Below are 25,552 nucleotides of genomic sequence, written 5' to 3' on the forward strand. Positions count from 1 at the left end.
TTGGCAAAGTTTGTGGGAAAAATCATTTTTTCTGATATGAGAAAGATGGGTGAAAACCCAAAGTTTAATCTGCAACACACAACTCTCTTCAGGTTCAATTACTTTTAAACTAGTGTGTGAGATGAGCCTGAGCTTCAGCATCCAGCACAGAGCCCATCCTGTGTGGAGTGGCACACAGCAAGAAGGATCAGGATTTGAACAGCCAGACATGTTTCCTAACTCTAATTCTCAGAGTCAACACTCACAAAATGGCAAGTGGCTCAGTCCGTCTGAAGGGAAGGATTCTCTGAAGTTAAAATCAGTGAGAAAAACCTATATAGCGTGCAATGTGATTACATTTATTGTATCAATTCTTGTAATATAATGCTGTGTGGACAATTGTAATAGTATCTCTGAACTCTGGTTTTATGAAAAAACTCCAGGCATCCCCAGCACTCACTGGCATGGAGGCGGTTATATCCTTGCAGACAAGGCTGTACTTTTTCCTCCCTCTTCATACCAGTTTTTACCTTATTAACTTCCTGTGACCAGAAGAAGTGTTGGGGGTTAATGGCCTAATTTATAGCTCATGACCTGCTGATGTGCACAGACCTCTTAATCGTTCACATTCTGTGTGAAAAGCCCAAGAACCAGCTCATGCTCCAGGAATGTGGCCATGTGCCAGGGACATGACCAGGTTGTCCTCTGCACTGAGTACCACACTGGCTGCCTGTGCGTGACACCGAGTCAGGCAGTTCCTGTGCTCTGCCAGGGCTGGACCTCCTCCAGTTCACAGGCTGCTCAGGAAACAGGGAATTACCTGAATCCTGGCTTCTCCTGTGGTGTGAGTCAACAAGACCCCGTAACTTCTCCTTTCAGGGAGAGAGATGGCTGTTTGTGGCTCCCTTTTGGGGCACAGATGGGGGAAGCATGGCCTCGTGGGCTCCACGGTGGCTGGGTGCAGGAGGGGATGGGAATGGGGGTTTGGGAGTAAGGGGAATGCCAAGGGGAAGGCAAAGGAGAGAGTGTCTGGCTGTGTCGCTGCCCTCTCTTCACAGCAGCTTTCCATAGAGGTGTGTGGTCTGGAGCGCTTATGATGACTGTAGCTACCCTGAGGAACCCCAGGGATGGACTTTCCCTGCTGAATACACTTCTGCTGGAAAAGCAGATGTTCACCATGGAAACACTCTGGCTCTGCAGCAGTGGTGTGCCTCTCTCCTCTGAGTCCTTGGCTCCGTGGGCTTGGGAGACCCATCTTCAGTCCACAAACTCATATCCCTTCAGCCTCAAAGATGATTCCCACAAACTTTGAGGGTAATCCTGCCAAATTTCCTGCCCTCTCCCAGAAAGCTCGTTTCCCAGAAACCAATCTGAAACCTCACTGAGGATTCCACTGAAGCCTCTTTGGCAATAAAATCCCACTGTCACGCTGTGTGATAGATCATACTCTGGAAAACGCAGCCCTTGGTGGGAACAGCCAGATCATTTTGATTAGCTTGACTACTTGTCTTGTGAAATTTGGCACCACGCCACACTTCGTGTGTTGAAAGTTAAAAGTTTCTATGTGTCTGAACCTGCCCGTAGACTGCTCAGCTTTCCAAAATCCTGATGTGTGAAACACACTGTTGTGCTCTTCTGCAGGACCACCCTCCCAATGAGCAGTTTATCACTATGCCCTCTCTTCCCATCTGGCTGCCCGAACAGCAGCCACTTACTGCATTTTACTTATTGGGCACACAGAATGAGGACAAGATGGCAGAACTGCTGCTAATGCATGAGATGCAGCTGCTGTGACCAGTGGGTACCTGGATTTTCATGCTCAGAAGTAGCAGTGGGGACAGTGGTGCCCTGAGCCACAGGGAGGAGCAGCCCAAGCCAAAAGAAGGTGCTCGCTGCTTAGAAGAGGCTCTCTGGGACCAGTGCATGTGGATACCCAGCCTGGGCCTTCTGGGCTGGTGTTTTAGGAGCTCAGGCCTGCCAAATGGACATCTACAGATAGTTTTTAGTGTCCTACTAGGAATATGTTATTGTCATAGCTCATTCTGTGTAATTATTCCAGTAAAACAATGACCCTTTCCTGATTATCTTCTAAAAAAAGACTACCCCAAAGCAGTGCATTTAAAAAAAGCCCAGCTAGCTCATAGGTTCTGATCCCCTACCCCAGAAGGGAACATTTCAGTTTCATTTCTCTGCAGTTCTATCAAATCCTGTCCTCGATGAAACGAAAGTGAAAATGGACAGAAACAAAAAGACAAAGGTATTTGAAGATCTGCTGTGCTTACCCATAATTTCCTGCTGTAGAATTTCTTGTATCCTTCTGCTGCTCCTAGAAACAGCAGCAGACTGCCCCAGCCAGACCACAGGTCCAGTTCATGGGAAAAACTGTTGGGTTCCTGCCTTTGATACCTAAGCCACGCACTGAAAAGCATGTAGATCTGGAGCAAGCATTGATTCATTTATCATTTTCCCTCGTCCACCGATTTTAGTTAGGTGAGCCTCCTATGATGTCACAGAAACGTGAGATTAAAAACAGATTTGTTTTTTGTTATGTGTCCTAATAGCCTTGGAACAGGCTCGCTAGTCACTTAACACTCTCACTTCCTTAGCAATTAAGAGAGGAAAAAGGCACTTCAGGGTGGTGCATGTAATCCATTTTAAATGTCTATTTCAGGATTTAATAAAAAATACATCCTAAAAGCACCTTTTTCTTTTAATTTGACTATAAAGACTGACCAGCTCAGATATATATATCTATGCTACAGCTCTTCTACATTTTACTAGATGATTCTCTCTTGCTAATTGCATCATTGTAACCTTTGTCCTTCTCTTGCCTGACATTCAAATTCTGCACCCTTTTTTGGTGTTTCCTGAGAGTTTTGTTGGTCAGCAGCTCTTTTTGTTTTCAGAGCTGCCGTAGCATGCCTGCCTTCTATAGCTTTCCGTAGTGCCTGTCGTAGTGTTATATCACAGAAGACAAACACACATTGCTTTGCAGAGGCTTGTCTTTTGTTTTACTATTTATTGAACAGAAGAAATTGGTTTACAATGAAATTTCTAGCTTATCTTTGTCTGTGAAAAAGCCATAGTCTTTCTTGCTGGGGCTAGGCAAATATACAGTAATGTGGGAGGCCTGAGAACCTGCAAATGATACAGCTGACAACTTGTCAGCTGAAGAGTACTTGTGTGTAATAACTAACGGGACAAAACAACGTTTCAAAAACAAGATATTGTATAAATGTGCTCATTTTCTGTGTAAAGAAGATTAGCATTGGCTAGAAAGGAACTGAGCGGAGGGGGAAAGAGAGATTTGAAAGGACAGAAACAAAAGAATCGCACTCACAATGTGTATGTATTTCAATCTACAAAGCCTTGGCCCATAGGTCTACACGTCTGGATGTAGGATTGAGCAGCTTCATATGTACATGCAATGTTTCACTTCAAAACAAATTAATTTTTTAATTACTCCATAGGAGCCAGCAGAAGGGAAATCACTGTGGTAACACTGAATGTGCTAAGGTCTGAAGTATGCTGCATCTTTTATAGCAATTGCTGCATATTGAGAAACGCAGCTTCAGAAGCGGTAACCTCATGAACTGCCTAGGCATGAATACCACTATTGTTTCCAAGTAAGAAAAACAGACACGCAGAAAACAGAGAAACTCCTACAGTCCTGGGTTGATGCCAAACTGTTGTATATTCTTTCAGAGAAAGATAACCTTCTTAATTTTGGATATGTTCTCATGATAGCTTATTTTATGCTTATAACTGAGTGGGCAAGTGAAGGAGACAGCGTTCTGCAGACCTACAGCATGTGTTTGACAAACCTCAGACACAAACCAGGTTCACAGTTTGATATCCATTCAAAACCGTATTATATTAGGAAGAGCTTTGGGATAGGATAAAAGTTAACTTTCTCTAAAATAAAACCAAGGAAGTCATAAGGAAGTGGCAAGAGGCCAGTATCAAAACCCGAGATGTTGGTACTTTATTCAGACCCTTGCATTTGTACTTCCCAACATACAGTTGGTGCTAGAAATGATGCTATGATGTGCTTAAGGCTTCAAAACATTTGTTACTGAGACACACGGACTTCTTCTGTGTCAGCTCTTAGACGGTAATTTAATCTCCACTAGTACCAGAGCCTGAAGAGAGCACAGCACCCTGAATCTCAGAACTGGTGGTCTTGTCTGTTTTAAATATGTGCCTTACTCTCAGAGCAGGATAAAAATCCATCTCATGTCTACTTATGACATTAATGTCTTCTGAAATAATGACTTCTTAAAGCCTCAGAGACTAGGGCTTCGTTTTCCAGATGCTGTACAAGCATATTTTACCAGGTTTTCCTTTTTGTTGAAAACACGCTCTCATTGCTTTTGTGTGTTAGCAATGGGGTGTTTTATTTTGTTTCCTTAATCTCACATAACGGAAGGACAGGAGAATCTTAATTTGTTCCTTCTCCTCATGTTCTTTGATCCCAGTGATCTTTAGGACAGTGCTTTTCCAGCTAAGAATGGTCTCTCTCTGCTGAAATTACTCAACACAGTAACAAAGGACCCTTTGGTCCTCCAAGGCTGCTGTATCCTCTGTCTCGGCAGCACCATGAGGTAATGAACTCAGCATCTAGCTCCTGCTCCCTGAGCCAGCTGCGTTCGCCAGCGCTCTGAATTTCTGGCCCAAGAATGTTTCTATCTGGATGCAATCTTTTTTTCTCCCAAAAAGCTTTGTTCATAAAATAAGGACTTGAGTGACCTTTTGGATTATCACAATTAGTAACACTGAACTTCAGATAATAGGCCCAGATTGTTCTATTAGAGGTCCAGATGGCTTCCATTCCATAAACAGATTATCCGCTACCTGAAATGTTTGGTACTGGCTGGTACCGGGATAGACAGATTTTAGGTCAGTGCAGCCACTGGCTGATGCTAAATTAAGCCCTGTTAGAATGTTCTTCGTTTTCTGAGTATGAGGTGGTCCTTTTGAATGAGCGCACCAGGAATGGAGCAATTTTCCCTCCTACTCCACTAGAAAAAAAAAGAAGTGAGTATTCAGCATGATGTCTAGTGCGTGTTTTTTAGCCTGATTTTGGCATCTCATTTATGCAATCATTTTTTGTGGAAGAATGTATCTGTTTGTCTATTCTACCACAATCACTTTTCAATTGTTTGACCAATTTAACAGCAAATTTGTCAAAATTTGACAGCAAACTCCAGCCACTGGAAACCCAGTCTTCTAACCTTTTCACTAAATAGCTATTTATATTCACTCAATTAGCACTTGTCTCCTCCTCCCCCCAAACCGTTATGTGTATCCAATGGGTATTGGTATGTGGGTTAATACTCAATTTGTAGCTGCTAGCCAAAAAATACTAGCTTAACCCCTTATCAAAGGCTCATCATCCTTCCTCCTGTTTTCACTGTTTTTTCCTTCTAATATGCTCTCATGAAAATAGCACAAATTTAACAAAGTCTAAAGGAAAGGGTTTTTTTCAGTAGTGCACGTTAGATTACTTTCCATTTATTCACTCCCATAAGTGCTAAAAAGACAAAAGGTTTTCAGTACAACTATGATTCCTCTTATTTCTCAAAATATGCTTAAGAAAACACAGTATTGCACAGCAGAATACAAAAAGGAAAAGCCCAGATTCCCTCAGGCTGCAGTTTTACTACCATTTGGCAGCAGGATTAACCTAAGCAGCCCCTGCTCCTGTCATTGAATCCTGTGTCTGCTACAAATGTTTGTGCCATCATTGTTCAAGTAGAGCTGATTTATGTCTTGTTCAGCTTGCGCACAGCAGGTTTTTTTTGTTTGTTTTGCTGTAAACCACAGATTGATTCCCCATTAGCCGCACTGGGTACTCAGGCACAGAGCTCAGATTTCTGGTTTTGCTTCCAGAATTAGGGCCTTATTTTGCATGTGGCAACATAAGACTTAAGCTCCTCTTTGCACACAGGTTTTTGGAAGTTAGTGAATTCCCATGTGCTTATGTGCCATTTGAAACCGCGATGTGGATGCCTTGGGAAACTTCACCTTGTATGTGTAACCTCTGAATGGATGATTTAATTTCTGAGGTAGTTGGCCTTTTAAATGGAACGCTTCATCACGACAGTGACCCAGTTCCTAAGTAAAGTGTGATGCAACCGCATTTAGTGTGATTCACAAGCCACTTGTATTTTCCTCAACCTAATAGTTGTCTTGGGAAATCAAACAGTGCCACATCTGATTCTCTTTCAGCTGAAGGAGTATTGACATAAAAGATTCCTCAAGAAAGTGAATAGCAACAGCTAGTTCAACTAAAGCAAATTAAACACCTTAGGAAGGTTCTAAAATTTGCAGAGATGATGGGCAATAAATGAGGGAAATAAGATCTAGAGAAATTTTCTTACTATGACAGCAAGAAGTAACTTGGAGTCAAAGTAGACAACCTGCTGTTTAGAAAGACAGCTCCTTTGGAAGAACCAGGAATGTGGAGCTCTGAATTCACACAATTTGATGCAGCTGAATAGCAGCCTTTTGATTTCCTTGATATATAGGTCGCCCTCTTCCCACCTAAATGTGGCTTATTTTAGTCCAATCATCTCTGTTTTGGCATTCTTCACATTCCTATCTCCTGCTGAATGTAATGTTTATTGTACCATCAGGAGAACAAAATTGTCTTCCTAGAAGCAGAGAATAAAACTTAGAAAAGTGAGCAGATTCTCAAATCTAAAAAGGGAATTGAAGTCAACGTTTACCAAGATCTTCCTGCAACTCATTCCAACTCTTTTTTATCCTCCAAGTAAATAACAATGAAAGAGAGCTTCTGACTGATTTAAAAGCCTCAACTTACTCCGTGTGGCTTTGATATGTTCTTGAGACTATTTATGGCTTATGGGAGAATTTATCTGAGCACTAAATGTGAGAAAAGAAAACCCCAAACTGATTTAGGTAAACTTTAACATTTGTACTTGTGATCCTTTGTGTAGGAGGATGTGGAAAACAAAACTCTGTCTGGGTACAAAGGGAATGGAAACTTTCCAGATTGTGAATGTACTGACTTTCAGTAAAGGAGCAGCAAGATATACTCTCTGGGTTTTGTTTTTTCTTTCTTGAACATTTGAGGTTATTACAATGAGTCATGGATGCCCTTAATGTCTAGATATGATATTTGTCCCTTGTGAGCTTTTTACCCATTTTTTGCTATATGCCCAAATGAAATTAAAAAAGTCTCATTAAAAAGAAAAGAAAAAAGTAATAGTTATTGCTGGTCTAGAAGTAGGTGCCCTATTGCTGTGTTTAGTCAAAACAAAGTGGGCAGTTTGCATCCACCTAGATTATCAAAACATAGTTTGTCTGATCTCATGTTTACAGGATGTCAGAACTACTCTGCTCTTGGGACTTGGCTTCATTTGTAAATTAAATAGATAGTGCAACTTTATCTACAGTTAATATTTTCTGTTTCAAGTTGGCTTTTCCTAAGTTTTCCTTAATATCTATTTTTTTTCCTACTTCTCTCATCATTATCCTCCTCCTATATTCTGAAGGAGTTGATGAGCCACATCTTCCAAAGAAAATTTGGTGAGTAGTTTTTTGTGGAATGCTAACTGCCATCTTGGATCAGTTTAACAGACAAACCCTACCTCTTTACTGCTGGAAAGGGGGTTGATGCTCGCAATGAAGCTAATGCTTCAAAGTTCAGAATAAGTAGATCATGTTCCCTGGAGGCATTTGATACCTTTGGGAAGCTGAAAAATGTGGGCACTACCCAGCGATAATTGTTTTTATTTTTTAATACAGGTTTTATAGCTGGGTTTAGATTTGTGGGAGAGTGGGTACAGGACTCTCCTTCCATCTCTCAGTTCACTTGCTGAGTTGCATGGCTCCCCGATGAAGCCTCGTGAGGCCTTGGAGAAATGCCTTGTTTCTCACTCCTAAAAGCAGCTTGGAATTAAGATAGTTTCTGTTATTTCTATATATGAACAGCCAGGCAGGCTATAGATACAGTTGAAGTAACACATTTAATGTTCTAGGGAGTACTTTTTCTTCACCAAACTGAATGCTTGTCCCTAAGACAAAAAAGCAACTATGGGTTACGTTCTTGGCTAGGATTAAAGAGCAGAGCAGTGTTACTGAAACTGAAGATTATGTTGTATCTTATCCTTGGTAGCACTGACATGATGAATTTGCTACTTTGAGCTGGTTGTATCTCCAGAAAACATCTAAGATAAAAATCATGGTTAATATTTGCGCATGTCAGGTTGTTAAGGTTGTGTGTGTGTAATTGGTAAGGTTGATATCCTAGAGAGATATTCTTACAGTCACTTATAGTGGTGAGAAACTAGGTAACAGTATTTTTTCTGTAATTTATGGGAGAGAAGAGCAGTAGCAATGGAAAGACAGGTAACAGTGCCTTTTCTCCCTCTCTCCCCTTCATAGATGTTTAGGAGTGTGTTACAGAGGCACCATTAAAGCCAGATGTTTTAAAGCTGTGGAAGACAGTAAACTGGAGAAGGCATCAGAGAATGATGACAGCATGGGGAGACTGACAGTCATCAGGCCTGTCCGAGAAGGCTTCTGGACACGTGGTTACATCAGGTACTTCAAGGGCTGTCTGTGCTACCTGATCTTGGCATTGATAATGCACTCATGCTGTAGGGTCACTGCATTCCACCTCCAGAAATCTGCTGTATCACCTTTGCTGTTTCAGCCAACACTGCCATTAGGTTTATTTTCATAAACACTAGTAATGTGGCAGCCAGGCTTTTATTAGCACTTCGACCTCTATGATTATATGGGACTCCTTAAGAAAGCAGTTTATTTTGGTTGAGGACAGCTTTATCTGTCCTTTATCTTCTTCCCCCCTCTCCAGAGCTAAGAGTCTGCAAAGTAGAGTGCCTTGTTTCAGTTTATCAATCCTACTGTTTTTTAGGTCAAGACTGTGATCTTGGAAGCTTGCTGCAGCAGGTGAATGGGCTGGAATAAGGATCAGTTCCACTGTGATGTGCCACAGCCTCAGAACCAAAGCCGAAGCCTGCATTTAGCTTGGGTAGGACTTAAGCACCACTGCTGTCCTCTCTCTCCGCCTCTGGAGAGTTACCTTGGTCCCAGGTTGAAGCCAGGCTCAAGATGCTGATAACGTGCTGTTCCTCAGGAATTTCAGTCCTAAGAAGAAACTTTTAGTTATGTTCTTACTTCATGTCCTTTGGGGAAAGGACTGTCCATCATCGCAGCTAAGTAGATGGGGAAAGTTCCCTCTTACCTCTTTCTCTGAAAAGCAAAGGAACTGCTGGGAACAGAGGGCTGGGAGAGCTGCTACTATACTTGAAGAGACAAAGCAAGCAGAAAGAGCCTGGCAGCTCAGGGCAGCTACACCTCTTTTTCTGCTATCACAAGCATTTTAGCGTGCTTTTTTGTTCCTCCCACTCCTTTCCTCCTCATTGTGACATGAGGCTTGCCAAGCAGAAAGGGAGAGCCTGAAACTGCTTGCCTTGAGGCCTGGGAGGGGAGGAAAGAGCAGCTTATATTGTCAGATTGGAAGGAGGCAGAGGGGCAAAGGGCAGATATGTGGCTGGGGGTGGAGTGGCACAAGGGAGAGAGGGATGCAGGCTGCAGAGAGTTAAGGAGGAACACTGGATTAATTAGTCTTGGGAGAAGGTATGGTAAAAAGTCAAGAATCTCTCACAATAGATTCAATGTAACTTCATTTGGGGAGTCCTGCTTGAAGTCCCCTAACTGGGAGCATTCCCAGCTTGCTCTGTGAAAGTAAATCTTTAAGCAGTTGCAATAAAAGCCACACACGTACATATACAGGGCTCGGTTCCTTATGTGACATTAAACAGTTCCCTACATCCAATAAATCTCTAAATCCCACACCCCATCACTCTTCAGATATGGTGGAGAGCTGACTCAATTTTTGAACCTGTAGCCTTGTCTTCTCCATGTTAGCAGCTTCCTTAAAATGACACATCAGTGATGTGATAACCATTTTAAACTTTTAAAAGGAGTTTTTAACCTTTTTTTTTTTTGTGAGCTGCTGAAACAGCAAACGTTCCTATAATTATGCAAAGTTAAATGGTGTTACAGTAGTAGCTATACTATACACTAGCTGTCACCACAGCTAGATGTTTGAAATTTGACAGATAGTATTGTTATGTATGATAGATGTCATCACGTATGACAGGAAATATGAAACAGTTTTAGAAAAGATATGAATAAGTCTCTTGCAAATTCATCTTACTGGAACTCTGTTACAGAAAATTACCCACTAGTGTCATAAAGCTCTGTTCAGTTATGCTTCATTTCTACTCTTCAGTTCTCGTTTGTGTAAACACCCTACTACCATTCTGTCATCACAAAATGGGGCTTTTTTTTGTCTTTATCTGCTGATTCTCCATAGGAAAGGCCAGACCATGACTGTGCTGGGAGATTTTGAGCTTCGGTCAGTGTTCTGGTACCTGCTGTGGAAGTTTTTGAGATTTCTGTATGCAGAGGTACTGTCTTAAACCCCTCCAGTGGAAATTTATATTCTGTCTTCCTCCTGTTCTTCCCCCGTGACTCTCAATGTCTGCAGTCCTTATCAGTCACGTCGTTTCCCCTCGTGCAGTCTGCAGAGCTGCCTATATTAGGAAATGTGGCCAAGCAACTGCGTTTTACGCTGGCGTCGAGGAGAAAAGCTAGAACCGCGGGGTTTGCTGCAAGTCCCCTCCTCGCCACCCCCTCAGGACAGCAGAACCGTACGAGCCGGCTGTGTCTGTAGCCGACTGCTGTGCGGAGAGCAGTGCGACCCCGGGCGCCGCAAAAGGCCGTCTCTGCAGCCGCCGTGCTCGCTCTCCCAGCGCCAGTACGAGGTCCCCTTGACAGGGCCGCGGGCCTGGGCCGCCGCCCCTCCGCCCGTTCCCCCTCCCGGCGGCGGGGACCACGGGCCGCCCGCCAGCCTCGCACGGCGCCGGGCCCGCGGGGCTGGAAATCCCCGCCCTGGGCCGGGCCGGGCTGCCGGGGAAGCACGCTCTCCCGGCGGGTTTCCCCGGCCGGGAGGAAAGTCCCTAACGTCCCTGCTGACGCCGGCGGGGCCGGGGCCTCCCTCCGCGCAGCTGCTTGGGCGAGCGAGAGGGCGGCGAGGCCGAGCAGAGGAGCCGGCTGCCCTCACCCCCGCCGGCCTGAGGGGCACGGACCGCCCAGGGGAGCGCGGCCGCCGCCACACGAAGGCGCTCGCCAGGGCCGGGGGCCGGGAGGGACGAAGGACGAAGGGAAGGAAGGGGAGGTGCCGCTCCCCGCCCGCCCGCCCTCCGCCTCAGGCTGCGCATGCGCCCGGCGGCCGCCGGGGCTTTCCCGGCGCGGCGCCCGCAGTCGGAGTTTCCCGGGCGGGGGCTCCTCTCCCCCTGCGCCCCCTTGCCAGGCTCCGCATATAGGCGGGGGCGCGCACCGGGGCCGCCCGCTGCGGGGGGCCCGGCCGGAGACCGTAAGTACCGGCAGCGGGGGTGGGGGCCGGGCCGCGCTGCGGCCTGCCGGGGCCCTGCCGGGCGGGCGCTGCAGCAGCAGCAGCAGCAGCAGCAGCAGCAGCAGCAGCCGCCGCCGCCGCGGGGGTGCGCGTCGGGTCTCTGCGCCCGGCTGAGGCGGGCGGCGGTGCGTCGTGTCGCGTCGGGGGCGGCCGCGCCTGTCAGCGGCCTCGCGGCGCCGGGCGGCGGCCGCTGGGCTCGGCCGGCGGCAGAGGGGACGCGGGGCGGGCTGAGGGGCCCGCTCCGCCCCAGGCCGCGGTCTCCGGTCTCTCTGGGTGGCCGCCGCTCGGGGAGCGGGGCTGGGGCCCTGTGGGAGGCCCGGGACCGCAACCCGTGGTAGCGTGAGGGCGGAGGAGCGGCGAGCGAGGCCCTGCCGTGCCGGGGAGGGACGGCGGGGGGGGTGGGGGGAGCATGGGGCTGTCGCTGAGGGCGTGCGACCGGGCACAGGCCCCGCTGGGTGGATGTCGGTGCTCGAGATGTGTAGACTTGCCGAAAGGTGCTTAGAAGGTAAGCTTGTTTTGCTCGGTTTGTAACACAAGAGCGGAAGGATATTAAATGGAGTTCTGAGGTTGCTGTACTTTAAATATCACTGTTCTGGACTTAAATAACTCTTAGTGTCGCTGCAGGATAATGGAAAAAAAACCCCATGAGATTCAGAGCAGTTGGGTGACTCTGGAAATCAAGGATACTCAGGGCAATAGCAGAGGATAATATTAGAAGAGCAGCGTTTGGCAGAAAATGACCGCAGGATCTCAGGTTTAAGTGATCCTAAATGTTTTAGGATTATCAGGGTTACAGTTTGCGCTGGTATTTCTAGCGTTTACTCTGAGGTATCTGACTTTCTCCAGTATGGAAACTGGCTTAACTTCTTGGACTAGCATCGTTTGTGTATGTTGATAGCTTAGTCCCACCACCTGTGTTAAAGTGGATTGGTGTAAGGCATTTGTAACTCATGTCCTCAGTGATTAAGAAGCTAGTAGTAGTAACAGTGTGACCAGATTAAGAACAAATCTACTGAGAGCTATTGAGATGAGTAGGAAATGCTCTGCTGTTTTCCAGTAGGTGATTTTTCTAGGGCTGTGTCATCATGACAAATATATGTTTTGAGTCTTTCCTGGAAGAACTTTTTAGGAACTGATACTGTAAAACAGACTGCTATATATGTATATATGAATAAATATAAAACTGTATATTTAAAAACTTTTGAACTTTGTCCTTGCTTTTACTTGAAATTTTTGATGAAGTTCAGTTTTGCTGATGTCCTGTGCTTCAAGTATCATTGGATTTACCTAAATAAGAAATTCAGTCCTCTTAATTTAGGTTAGTGCAATAAAACTGGACCTTCATTGTTTGAGAATCTGCAGGCTTAAACCAGTTTAAATGGATGCAACTTCTTTAGTACAAGATCTTACCTTTAGTTATACAGCTTGCCATCAAGCAGCCCGATTCATCTGTCTACCAGAAAAGGTCTGCTTGTGGATTAAACAGTTTTGCATATGTATGAGTAACAGGGAAGTTAAGTGTGTAAAATCCACTCCATATGACAGTATGTAAAGCTGACTTCCTGAAACTTCCTAGCTAACGTTACAGAAAAGCTTACATTGAGATTTGAGTGTTTCAATTTGTGTAGTTTCTGTTTGTGTAGATGTTACATGCACCTCCTTTTGTGTATTTTGAAACACTCCTCTCTTTCTTCCCTGCAGGTTTTGTTCCGCCCGAAAGAATTAAATGATTGAAACCATAGATACTTACAATTTCTTCTTGCGGGCAGTCAGTATCAATATGGAGGCGTAGGCACCTTAGAAGGGACTTCAGTCTGAACTCTGGGAGGTAGTTCTGTGCACAAATAAAGAAACTAAGGCTTCAAAAAAAAAATTTTTTTTTTAATCTGAGGATTCTGTTTGTTTCTGTATGCCATAAACATGGAATACAGAAAAAACTCAATTCAACATTATAAAGCATTAGAATGTCCCCATACAAGGCAATTCATTTATGTTAAATTTGATAACCCTATACTTGTAACTAAGGCACCAGGTTAAAACTGAAATGCCCCGTTCAGTCTGTGCTGATGTTGTTATAGACAGAAAAGCCTGAGGCTATTCCAGGCTTATTTATTAAGACAGTTCATCCTTGTCAGAGACAGTGTATAGGATTTATCTCATAGCTGAATATTCGATACATGTGAAGTTGAGTATAAGCTAACTTCTTTAGTCTTGACAATTATTACAGCAATATGCAGAAGTTGAGGGTTTTTTGGAAGTCTAGTAGTAGCAAATATACCAGATCAGTTCAGTAATGTCAGTTCAGGGGCTCTTTTTTCATATGCCTTTTGGGCTTGATAAACCATTGTTTTCAGCCTCCTAATGAGGTTTACAAACTAAAGTCTTTACATGTGTATAAGCTGCATATTCATCAGCTGTCTAGGGTGAAATAGTTCTTAATCACTTAACATGTTCTGGTTAAAAATGATGGTGTTTTAATTGGCCCCCATTTTAGTTTCTTTATTGACAAAGGATTTTGATAAACCCATCTGAGGTTTTTCCCCTCTGGATCCCACCTCCACTAGCCTGACAAATTGATACTGCTCTTCCACACATACAGTACAAGGAAAGCGTGTGATGCCCGTATGATTCAAGGGGAAGTCCTTTTTGACATGCTTTCTTCAATTGTCAAAATGGGACAGGGCAGCTTTTGCACTGAAAGCAGTTGTGTAAGCTAAAGTACAAGAACTTCCCAAATGTTTAAAAGCTGTTAATCATGAGGCTAATTCTATTCACATATGCATTCAAAGTATTTCATTTTCAGGTTCTTACTTTTGTACAGGCAAGGGTTATTCCGAATTGCCTTTAATGCACACAACTACCTCCCAGAGGAAGACTTGTCCCATTATTCCAAAAATAATCCATTATGAACATAATGGAAAATAGCCCTTTCTTGGCTAGCATCATGAAGCAGGGTGCTTTGTGTCGTGAACTGAAGTATGACTTATCCTGTGAACTCTACAGAATGTCGACGTTTTCTACTTTCCCCATTAATGTGCCGGTGTCAGAACGGAGTCTTGCCCGAGCTGGGTTTTATTACACTGGTGTGCAAGATAAAGTTAAGTGCTTCAGTTGTGGCTTAACATTGGACAACTGGCAACCAGGAGATAATGCTATGGAAAAACATAAGCAGCTGTATTCTAGCTGCAGTTTTGTTCAAAACATGCTTTCAGTTAACAACCTCGGATTGTCCTCTCGTTCTGCCTTTTCACCTCTGGTTGCAAACAGCCCCTCACCATCTCTACATTCCATAGCCCTTTCTCCAAGTTTAGAACAAGTCGGATATTTCAGTGGCTCTTTTTCCAGTTTTCCTCAAGACCCAGTAACTACTAGGGCAGTTGAAGACCTTTCATTCTTGAGACCTAAACTTCACAATCCTTCTATGAGTACAGAAGATGCTAGACTACGCACTTTTCACTCATGGCCACTGACGTTTCTCTCGCCTACTGATCTGGCAAAGGCTGGACTTTATTACTTGGGGACAGCAGACAAAGTTGCTTGTTTCTCCTGCGGTGGCCAGCTGAGTAACTGGGAACCAAAAGATAATGCTGTGTCAGAGCATCGGAGACACTTCCCTAACTGCCCTTTTGTGGAAAATCTTACCCGAGACCAGCCAAGTTTCAATGTTTCAAATGTGAGCATGCAAACCCATGAAGCCCGTGTTAAAACATTCATAAATTGGCCAACTAGAATTCCAGTTCAGCCTGAACAGCTTGCAGATGCTGGCTTTTACTATGTAGGTAAGAAAAACTGAAGTATCTGGTTTTATTCATACTTCTATGTCAGCATTTACTTTAAGTTGTGCAAATGTTTGCGAGATAATTTGGCTTGTGTTTTTTTAAAGGCCGGAACGATGATGTCAAGTGTTTTTGCTGTGATGGTGGGTTAAGGTGCTGGGAATCTGGAGATGATCCATGGATTGAGCATGCAAAGTGGTTTCCAAGGTAACTTGCACAATCTTTATCATAATTTGTTCACATCCTTAAATATTTCTGATTTTGGCAGATATGTACTGCACTTAATAGTTTTGTTTAACTTCACCATATGATGTACAAATTCGCTCTTTCATTTGGGTGTATTTCATGGACCTCTTATCTAAAAGCTCTGAAGTGCTAAGGTGGCCTTAATTAAAACATTTCTTCATCAAGCATGATATTTAATGCTTTCCATTTCATAATTAAAAGCTGTGTGCATCCCCAAATCACCATTAGCAAGTGGGACTGCATTGTTAATGAGCATACTTATATAAGAGAAGCAGTCAGAAAGCAGACTGAGGAGAGCAAAAGCTGCTGAGGCATGAAGTGGAAGGAACATCTAACTCCCTCAGTCTAGTTCTGTGCACATGCCGAATGCTCTTGAACCAGTTTTTCAGCTGATGCGGTTTAGTTTCTTAGGTGTGGAAAGTCTTGTGAAGAAGGTTTCAGCAACTGTTTAATATATCTCTATTGGAAAAATGACAGGAATAACTTTTTAATGTCCCCCATAATTAAATGACAGTTGCACACCTAGTTGCTATCTGTGCCTGTGGAAATTGCCACCTACATTAATGACAGAAATCGCTGCACTTAATTTCAGAAAAGCTAATAATAATTCTTCACATAATAAATCTCCAACTAGTCTTTCATGGGTAATTTACCAGCTACTGTTGGACTACACGATGTATGTAAAATTAAACGACACCTTTGTTTCCTTCTGTGTTATATCTGTCAGTAAACGTACTTAAGAGATATAATTCTGCATTAGTGAAGCAGATCTGGCTTTGATAGTGGTGTTAAATTTTGTTGACTTATTTTGAACGATTTGAGTAGGAGGTAAGAATGGTGCTATGAGAGATAGAAACTGTTTATCACTGCACTTTGAACTGATGCTGACATGGTATCATTTCTCATGACATGCCATTTTGATTAGAATTGGTAGCAGAATGTAAAGCTGCTGAACATCATGGAAAAGCTTTATCAAAGTGTCACTAGACACTAGGCTACGTCAAGCTTCCAAGTAAGAGAACTTTCCTTTCTGAAGGAAGAGGAACATGTATTTAAGTTATGCTGTGTCATTGTAAACTGTTTCATTCTTCTGCATTTTTTTTCCTTTGGCAAGTAGACAGTATAATTTAGTGCATTTTTGTCAATGTTTCAGGTGTGAGTATCTGCTTCGTGTAAAAGGAGGAGAGTTTGTAAGTCAAATTCAGGCCAGGTTCCCCCATCTTCTTGAACAGGTAAACTTTAGTGTTCTGTAACTTTGGTTTTCCCTTGTTGAAGAGCGCTACATTTTTGGGGGGAGTTCAGTCCATCCTTCTACCTCATTTCTATGTGTATTTCTGCTAGGTTTCTAACATAATAAATGCTCTTCATGAGCGCAAAACTGAAACCAGTGCTGAACCATGGCTGATGGACTTGGACTAGTAGAGTTTAACCAGTATAGATTACTCATGGAAAGTGTTATGAGGCAGTGAGCTCCTTTGTGTCAGGAGAGGGAAATTCTGATTATATATGTTTCAGTGAATAATGCAGATCAGTAATTGTTATTTCAGAAATTGGTTATGGACAGCCTGAATTATTTCTACCCATAACTCTTCAGGCAAGAGTAAGCCAAACTTCTCCGTGGACGTGGTCAACACTAACTTTATATTGATTATATAGTTGCACAAATCTGCAGACTTGTATAACTCCATGTAAAATACTTAACGGTACCATTCAGATAAAAAAAAATCTTAGCGTAGTTGATGGGGGAAGAATGTGTTAGAAAGGTATGTAGGGGAAAAAGCAATACTTTGATACTAATGTAGTTCTCCTGTGTTCTACAGCTCTTGTCAACCTCTGATACTCCTGTAGATGAAAACATTGATCCCCCAAGTATGTATATTGAAGCATGTTTTTAAACTTCCTCAACATTTTGCAAACTTAGTAATTGGCTATCCAAAGCTAACTTGCTTAACAATTCTTAGATTTTCTTGGAAACAACAATATTATAAGGATTTTCTAACTAATGATAAAATTTAGATAGCTTCGACATTACGTGGACAAACAAACTTCAAGGAAGCACCTTTAAGAGGTCTTGTCTTTCATTTTTCTTCTTTTCATACTAGCAGCTCAGACTAAGATTTTTGCTTTTGAATGCTTGGCATCTGCTGTATCTGTGGGTTTTAGTTTCATGGTTGGGTTAAACAAGTCAATTTGGCATTTGTTAAATTGACCTATGGTATTGAAGTTGGTGGAACAGTTGCTGGCGGGTGTCATGGCTACGCAGTTATGCAACTCCATTTTTAGGCACATAGCTAGGTAAATGCTCTTGAGTTGAGCAGCAGTGGTCAAGGAGAGGGTAGGACAAGCTGATAAAGTGAAGTCTTTCTGAGCTGGACTCTAGTTATGGTGGAAATAAACTCCTCCCAGAGGGTGAGTGGGTTATGCTATTATAGCCCCTGCTGGCTTAGGACAATGAGTCAGAATCCCATGTGTCTGATGCTTAGTAAGTTGAATGGAAAAATACTGATCAAGAGCTGGAATAGAGCAATTGTTTGTACTGTAAACTGAATTTTGATTCCCCCCGCAAGATGTTTTTCAAGGCTGAAGTTAGAAATGACTAAGTATAAACAAAGCTGCTAAGATGCAATGGAATTCTCTGTGGTTTCTCTGGATTATCCTGGATTTTAGTGAAGGCCTGACATGGATTGAAGTTTATCATGTATTCAATCCAATTGAATCTAAGTACCTGGCTTCCATTTTTAAAACTACCTACTTAAAAAAAAGTCTATTTAACCATTGAAACTTTTTAATGCTAGGTATTCATGTATATATGCATGTGTGTAGGTGATGTCGATGTGTCTGACTTCTGGGTTGTATAGGTATTTTATTCTTTATATTATACATGGCAATTTTCCTCTTTGATTAGTTATTCATTTTGAACCTGGAGAGAGTCACTCAGAAGATGCAATCATGATGAACACGCCTGTGGTTAAAGCTGCCTTGGAGATGGGATTCAGTAGAAGGCTAATAAAGCAAACAGTGCAAAGTAAAATCTTGGCCACTGGAGAAAACTACAAGACTGTTAATGATCTTGTGTCTGATCTGCTCACTGCTGAAGATGAGAAGAGGGAAGAAGAGAAAGAGAGGCAATTTGAAGAAGTGGCATCAGGTATGCATAAGGCATGAATAAAAGTGAAAGCAGAAGTGGTTTGCATTGTGTATGGTTTTTATAATTGTTTTTATTCACTAAGTGATTTAGTTTAATTGCTATTAGGATCAGCTTTTGTAAAAGTATTGTCAGGGTATCTGTATGGAACTAGTAGTCTGAGAATTGTTTCATTCCCTTTCAGGAGGATGGTTAATACAGGTGCCAAGGGTTCTGAATCATCTGATTCTCTCCACAGAAACAAAGCCGTATTTTTTTTTTTTTTTTTAATTTGTATGTCTTTATATTGCTGTTAAAAAATTAGTAGAGTTATTTTATTTTCCAAATTTGCCCGCTTTTTATGCTACTTGAATTGGTGAGCCACCATATCTACCTTCTAGAAGAGGTCATAAACTTTTACAAATTTAGATTCTGTAAGATGTCCAAAGGTTTGCATTTCTGTGTCTGACTCAGCCATGTAGGTCAGCTATTAACAGTGTTTATTTGATGTCTTTAACACTTCCTGTTGTTTTAATACCATGTAAGCTTTGAAGCCTAAAAAAATCCTACTATTTTGAGTCTCTGAAGCAGTAATGAAACTTCTCAATTATAAATTGAAATGAGACTGCTTCTTTCCTACTTGCATGTTCTATCAAAAAAGCATAGGTGGATTCACCGAGTAATTCTTAATGGAGATGATTCTTTTTGTTGTTTGTAAAGACTGTTCAAAAAAAATCTCCTGTGCCTGGCTGTGCTGTACTTCTGGGTTTCTTGCACATAATTCTGTTGGACACCTTAGAAAAGCTTGATTCTACCTACATCTCAGACATAATTTTGACTGTCACTGACTAAAGTTAACCTGTTGGGTGTTGGTGAATTAGCATTGGTATTATGCAGAGGCATTGTTTATATTTTGCAATGCTGCACAGAACGTAAGTCTTCCTAGTGTGAAGTTAGATGAGATCCCCTCAGATAATTTAACCTAGGGATGGGAGCAGGAGGTTTCATCGGTGAAGAGGCTTCAGCTCAGAAGCTGCTTGTATGTGGTTTTCTTAAGTCTGTGTTTGATGTGAATACCACTAAAACTTACTGAGGTCTTTATTAATGATGTGTAGTAAGTGAACATTTCAAGTAGAGTTTAAAGAATGTATCAATTATTGTTAAGCAGAAATTTAACTTGGAGTAGTGTATTCTTAACAAACATCTAATCTCTTTTGCATTCCAGATGATTTGTCCTTAATCCGGAAGAATCGAATGGCTTTATTCCAACGTTTAACATGTGTTCTTCCAATCCTTGGGAGCTTACTATCTGCTAAAGTGATAACAGAACTTGAGCATGATGTTATTAAGCAAAAGACACAGACACCATTGCAAGCAAGGGAACTGATAGATACAGTTTTAGTGAAAGGAAATGAAGCAGCCAGCATATTCAGAAACTGTCTACGAGATTGTGACCCTGTACTGTACAAAGATTTATTTGGTATGTCTGTCTTTTTTTTTTAAGGATGTAAGTTTATAGAAGTCTAACCAGTGCTGTCATAGCAACCTAAAGATAAAAAAAATAAATCAGATGCTGTTTGAATATAGATTAGTTAAATGACTAGGATTTTTTTTTCTCTTGTTTTAGTGGAGAAGAACATGAAGTATGTTCCCACAGAAGATGTTTCAGGTACCTTAAACTCTACCTTCTTACTTTAAAGGGTATTGTGGGACAAATAGCTAACATCATAAAAAAGAAAATTACTTTGGTTAAGAAATAGGTTTTATGCTTTATCCTCTCCCTAATTCTGCTTTGGTACGGTGGACTTATCTGAAAAAGTTCAGTGCATGCGCAGACTTGCAAGCAAGTCTCTCTGCTATAAGCTATATGTATTCTGTGCCTTATGCATACTTTTGCACCATAGGAGGTAGAGCTTTCTGGAGCTTGGCAAGTCAAGCACATGCTGGACTTGATCCTCCTACAAGCTCTCATTCAGGCATTTGGTAAAGACTGGACAGTGAATAGCAGGTTAGCATTTCACAGCAGGTACCATCACCTCTACTTTTCCGGAGTGGGTTATAGGTGTCCTAAGATCTAGCTTGACCAACAGCTGGGTAGGTAAAAACTTGTCAGGCATGGGATTGAGTTTGCTCTGTTCTTAGTCCTGTAGTTTAATATGTTAATAGACTGCAGAAAAGTATACAAGCCTGCATATAGCTCACTATCACCAGTCAGGCTGTGCTCTGTGCTTCTAATATCCAAGCAAGAAAAGTAAAACATTTGCTAAAATGTAAACACTGGTTGGTCTTAAGAACTACAGTTGGCCTCCAATCCCTGAGCTGTTTGTCATCTCACAGAAGTGGAAAATACAAACTAGTTCCTTGCATGCCACTTTCTGAGCTCTGGAAAATGTACTTATTTTCTCACTGCCATCTATATTTGAATACAGGCAGGGAAATAAAGGGTAAAATGGAACATGGCTGTATTCTAATTAGACTGCACATATATTCAGGATTCTTAAAAAGTTAAATAATTTTTTCCAGGTTTACCTATGGAAGAGCAACTAAGAAGACTGCAAGAGGAAAGAACATGTAAAGTTTGCATGGACAAAGAAGTTTCTATTGTTTTTATTCCATGTGGTCACTTAGTGGTATGCAAAGAATGTGCACCGTCCCTTAGAAAATGCCCTATTTGCAGGGGGACAATAAAGGGTACAGTTCGTACATTTCTTTCGTAAAGAGGGAAACTTGCAAAATGTCTTTGTTCCTGTCATCCTCCAGCTGCTGAAGTTTAAGCCAGCAATGTCTTAAGAATGGAAAATTGTGGTACAGAAGATGATTAATCAACTACCTAACACTGTTGTGTAATAGTAAACCGTATCATCATTATGAGTATACTAGGTCTTCCTTGCCAAAGGCTATTTCTGTTCATGAAACTAACTCAATACTACACTGAGGTTTTTGTAGCTTTCCTTTCCGAGTAAGGAAAGCAGTTTCACTAGTATGCCCTTGTGTCACTTTGAATAGAAAACTTTCTTGTAGAGTTCCTAAAATGGAGCTTGGCATAACTCTTCTCGTGAGTTTCTTCCATGTGGATGTGAGGAAATACATTAAGATTGCTGTTTATTAGTAATTAATATTAATTAACTTCAGCTACTGTTTTGGTTCTGTTTTGGCTTTCTTGTGGACTTGTGGAGAGAAGAGGTTAACTGTTGCAGGAACAGCAGGACTTTTTTTAAGTTTTGTTCATGTCTAGATGCTTGTGTAATATGTATTAATAATAGTTTATATGAAGATTGAATTAAAATGTTTCTACTTCTCAAATGAGTGCTTGTTTAATCTGTTCCAATTGTTGGCTTTTCTCTGTAGGCTGCAGTGACTAGAGTGCTGTCTTGTCCTGACAAAAGTTTGGGGTGGTTTGTTTGCCTGCAAAAGTACAATAAAACTTAATTCTGTGTCTTTCTTTCATTTTTGAACAGGGAAGTGAGCTTCTATGCTGCTTGGTGATGCCCTCTGGTAAAGTAGGAGGTTCAGATTTTTATCCTTACTTAAAAACAAACGCGCACCCCCCCCCCCCCCCCCCCCAAAACCCTAACAGCATCTGATACTTCATTCTGTCTTGATTTTTCAAAGCATAGAAATCCTGGCTTGGAATGGTCCTCATGACCTTAGAGATGAGGCAGAGGGAAGTTGTACAGCAATATAGCCTTTATGCTAGGGATTAAAATTTAAAAGCTACTTTTCTGTGTTTTGAACTTCATAGTGATTGTGCAATTAAATAGTAGGATCTTCCAGCCCCCTCTGAAGTCTTGGGTCTTGTTTTGTAAGCTGGTAGTCTAGGGACTCCTATTTCCTTAGTGGTTGACTCTTTACCCTTTTCAGCTTTGTATCCCTAGACTTGCATAGTAGTAGATAACCTACAGAGGGTAAGTGTTTATAGGTATTTTGCAAGGATTTCATGTCAAACAGTGGAATAATACTGCCAGCATAATGGCAACAGATCCTGCAGTGGTGGTGTCAGTTTGTCTGGCTCTAATTGTTAAGTCAGTTGTCTTCAGTCATATCTTAATGCCCAAGAGTGGACCTCTCAATCTTCAGACCTGCCAGCAGTAAGGTGTTTTTAACAGTACTCTGGTGTCTTATGCTCTGTAGTGTAAGATGAAAATACCATTTCTTCAAGCTTTAGGATGCCAGTGTTTGCGAGCTGTGTGCACGTAACTGGCTTTTGTTGCTTCGTATGTGGCTTTAGCTATACATGTGTTCTCTCTTCTAAAAAGAGAGCACCCTGTATGTATGAAAGCATGTAGTTTTAAACAGCTTTGATTAACATACTTCTGCTTTTCTGGTTTTGAAATGTTTCTAAAGGCTCTTTTGTCTTGTCTAGCAACTTAAAAAGTTATCAAAGATTATGACAGCTTGTTAAGGAATAAAGCACTTCACTGGAAATTTGATGTTCAGACCCAGAAATTAGCAATACTAGAACGAAGTATGCTTTCTACAGATTAGGATGAGTCTGCAGGGGGAGCTGGAGAGGTCAGCCCCACCTGAAGAGTGTGGTAAGCCCTATTTCTAACAGGGAAGAGAATAGGGAAAAGCATCGTAGGAGGCAGACTTTTTAAGCAAAGCATTTTTCTTTAAAACCATATGGGGTTAGAGTTTTTCAAACACTGCAGTTACTCTGTATAGATCAGATGACAGGATATACAGGGCTTTAAAAACTGAGTGATTCAGGTGTTCAGTGTCATTTGTGATGCCTGAGGATATCTCAGGACCTGCAACATGCCTGTCAGCCCTGGTTGGTGAGTGTTTTGAATGTCCTGGGCAACTTCAAGCAGCACTGGCTGCCTGCATCTAGGCACCTGAACGGCTTTCTGAGAAGTGGAAGAACTTGATCTAGAAACTACTGGGTAAAATTCTTTGACCTACTTTTGGCAGGAAGACTAATCTAGGTTATGGCTTCCCACTACTCCCCACTATAGTGATTGTGGTTGCCCTGATCTGTAATGCTGTACATGTGAGTAGTTATGTTCTCAGTACTATTTCAAGAAAGCTATAATAAAACTAGTTGTCTGTAGCACATTGCAAACAGAACCCTAGCAAAATGTTAAACCATGGAGGAGACCGCATAGTGTTATGTTTGGAGAGGATCAAGTGACTTCTGTTACTTGTGAACCAGCTGACTATGTTCACACTTCGTTCTGTGTCCACTTCCTTCTTTGAAAGCATTTTCCAGAGCTTTGACTGGGTTAAACAGCAATAAATAGCACCCCCTGCCCCCAGCTTCCTGTGCAGCTCTGCTGATCAAGCAGCTCAGGTTCTCAGACATCAGCGTTCCAGGTCCGTAGCTTGAGCTAGCAGAGCATGTTTGCATGGCTTATGGGGTGTAGAGGGTGGGAACTTTGGTATCATTGAAGTTCAGTGGTCAGACTTGCTGTAAGATGAAGATAGAAGGCAATGTTCCCAGCTTCTATAAATGAGCAATTTCTTTACTTGAATAAAGCTTATCATATCTGCAAAGGATCTAACCTGCAGCAGTTGCAGTGTCTGACACTGGTTTGAGATACTGCAAGATACAGTGGCTTCCCAAGTAGTAGCTTTATGTTTTGTGAAGCAAGTGCCATGAAGCTTTCTTGTAATTATTTAGCAGTTTCCTGCATGGTTTTTTTTTTTTTGTGTATTCTCTTTTTTTTAACTGAGTGTGTATCTTTCTCTTCTGTTTGCTTTTGAGCATTGACCAGGAAGCCCAGCGCTCTTCAAATTGAAGACAGCATGCAGTCCTAGTATCCACAAGTGGTCAGACTGCCACCAGTCATTATAACAGAGCACTGCTCTTATATGCTGAAATGAATGGCCATACATGAAATATCTAGGAGCTCCATTAGCATGATATAAAAGAAAAATCTTTATATTGCTGCTTTTTGTGACTGAGAGAGTTAGTGGTTGTTTAGTAACTCCATAGTGCCATGCTATATTCCTCACAAGACATCAGAAGAGAAGCACATTAAATCATAAACAGTGTATTCATCTGCCTTTAATTCTGTGCTGTGGCAATTGTAGTGTAGTGAGGCTGAGGTATGCGGTATCATGTTTAATGTTTCAGATGGACTGAACTTGCAAATTCAGTTTTCTTGCTGTTAGTGATTCCTAAAGTGACCTGTCTCAGGTATGCGAGTTCAGGCAGGAGGTGTATTCTGGACATGAAAAGGTATTCTCTGTTCTGTTCAACTGCTTTAACATGCAATTGTCACTCTTGCTCCAGAGGTTACTAGTGCAGGGAGTAAACTTCCTGAGACAATAATAAATCACCAGCCCTTTGTTTCTGTTTTTAACTGAGTGTTTGATCACAATGGTTACTGATGCTCCAGCCCAGCTTCCTCACTGATGGCTGCTGGCACGGGACCCTTCAAGCCTGAGAGTCTGGGGTATTGCATACATCCTGCACAAGGAAGAGCAGAACTCCAAACAGCAGATCCTGCTGTGCTATTTTCAGAACAGAAACAGGCGAGTTATTTTTTTTTCTCTTTGAAGAGATCAAAATACGCTGGAATATAGCAGGAGATTGTTTGCACAATAAGCAATATCCTAGCAGTGGCTGTCACATTTAGTTTTTGATGGGTGAAATTTTTTTAGGGAAATGCTGGAGAACTTGCCAAAGGTTTCTAAGCTCGTGTGTTAGAGGGCGTAGACGTGGTCAGAACAAAGATCTCTTTCATTTGGATCCATATAGCTTGACTTACTGATGCTCTACTGTTGGCAGATAGAGAAGTGAAATACTTGGTACTTACAGAGTATAGGATATTAGTTAGGGTTGTGATTTGCCCAATGGAAGACAGTGTTAATTCTAAGGGAAGAATAAAGTCTTTAGAAAAGATTGTCATATATGCAACTATCGAAAGAAGCAAGCACCCCATTTGTACAGACACTTGTTGCTTTTCTTTATGAACCCTGTCAAAGAAATTACGTTACATATTTTTT

The 25,552-nt window shown here is 42.0% G+C and overlaps 1 protein-coding gene and 1 long non-coding RNA gene across 2 annotated transcripts; both read left to right on the forward strand.

Annotated features, from left to right (window-relative positions):
* Window positions 1-5,677: 5,677 nt before the first annotated feature.
* LOC128153533 (uncharacterized) lies at window positions 5,678-10,567 on the forward strand. Its single transcript, XR_008239002.1, has 4 exons — window positions 5,678-6,047; window positions 7,500-7,533; window positions 8,392-8,550; window positions 8,885-10,567. It is a non-coding gene; the product is annotated as an uncharacterized LOC128153533 (long non-coding RNA).
* A 728-nt stretch (window positions 10,568-11,295) lies between these two features.
* BIRC2 (baculoviral IAP repeat containing 2) lies at window positions 11,296-21,901 on the forward strand. The gene is made up of 9 exons (XM_052812106.1): window positions 11,296-11,413; window positions 13,154-15,231; window positions 15,336-15,435; window positions 16,628-16,706; window positions 17,295-17,343; window positions 18,380-18,622; window positions 19,824-20,078; window positions 20,226-20,267; window positions 21,122-21,901. Exons 2-9 carry the CDS (start codon window positions 14,358-14,360, stop codon window positions 21,313-21,315), a joined length of 1,836 nt encoding a protein of 611 aa, XP_052668066.1. The 5' UTR covers window positions 11,296-11,413; window positions 13,154-14,357; the 3' UTR covers window positions 21,316-21,901.
* The last annotated feature ends 3,651 nt before the right edge of the window (window positions 21,902-25,552 follow it).

This window comes from Harpia harpyja, chromosome 17, assembly GCF_026419915.1.
Source record: "Harpia harpyja isolate bHarHar1 chromosome 17, bHarHar1 primary haplotype, whole genome shotgun sequence".
In the NCBI taxonomy this organism is placed as follows: Eukaryota; Metazoa; Chordata; class Aves; order Accipitriformes; family Accipitridae; genus Harpia; species Harpia harpyja.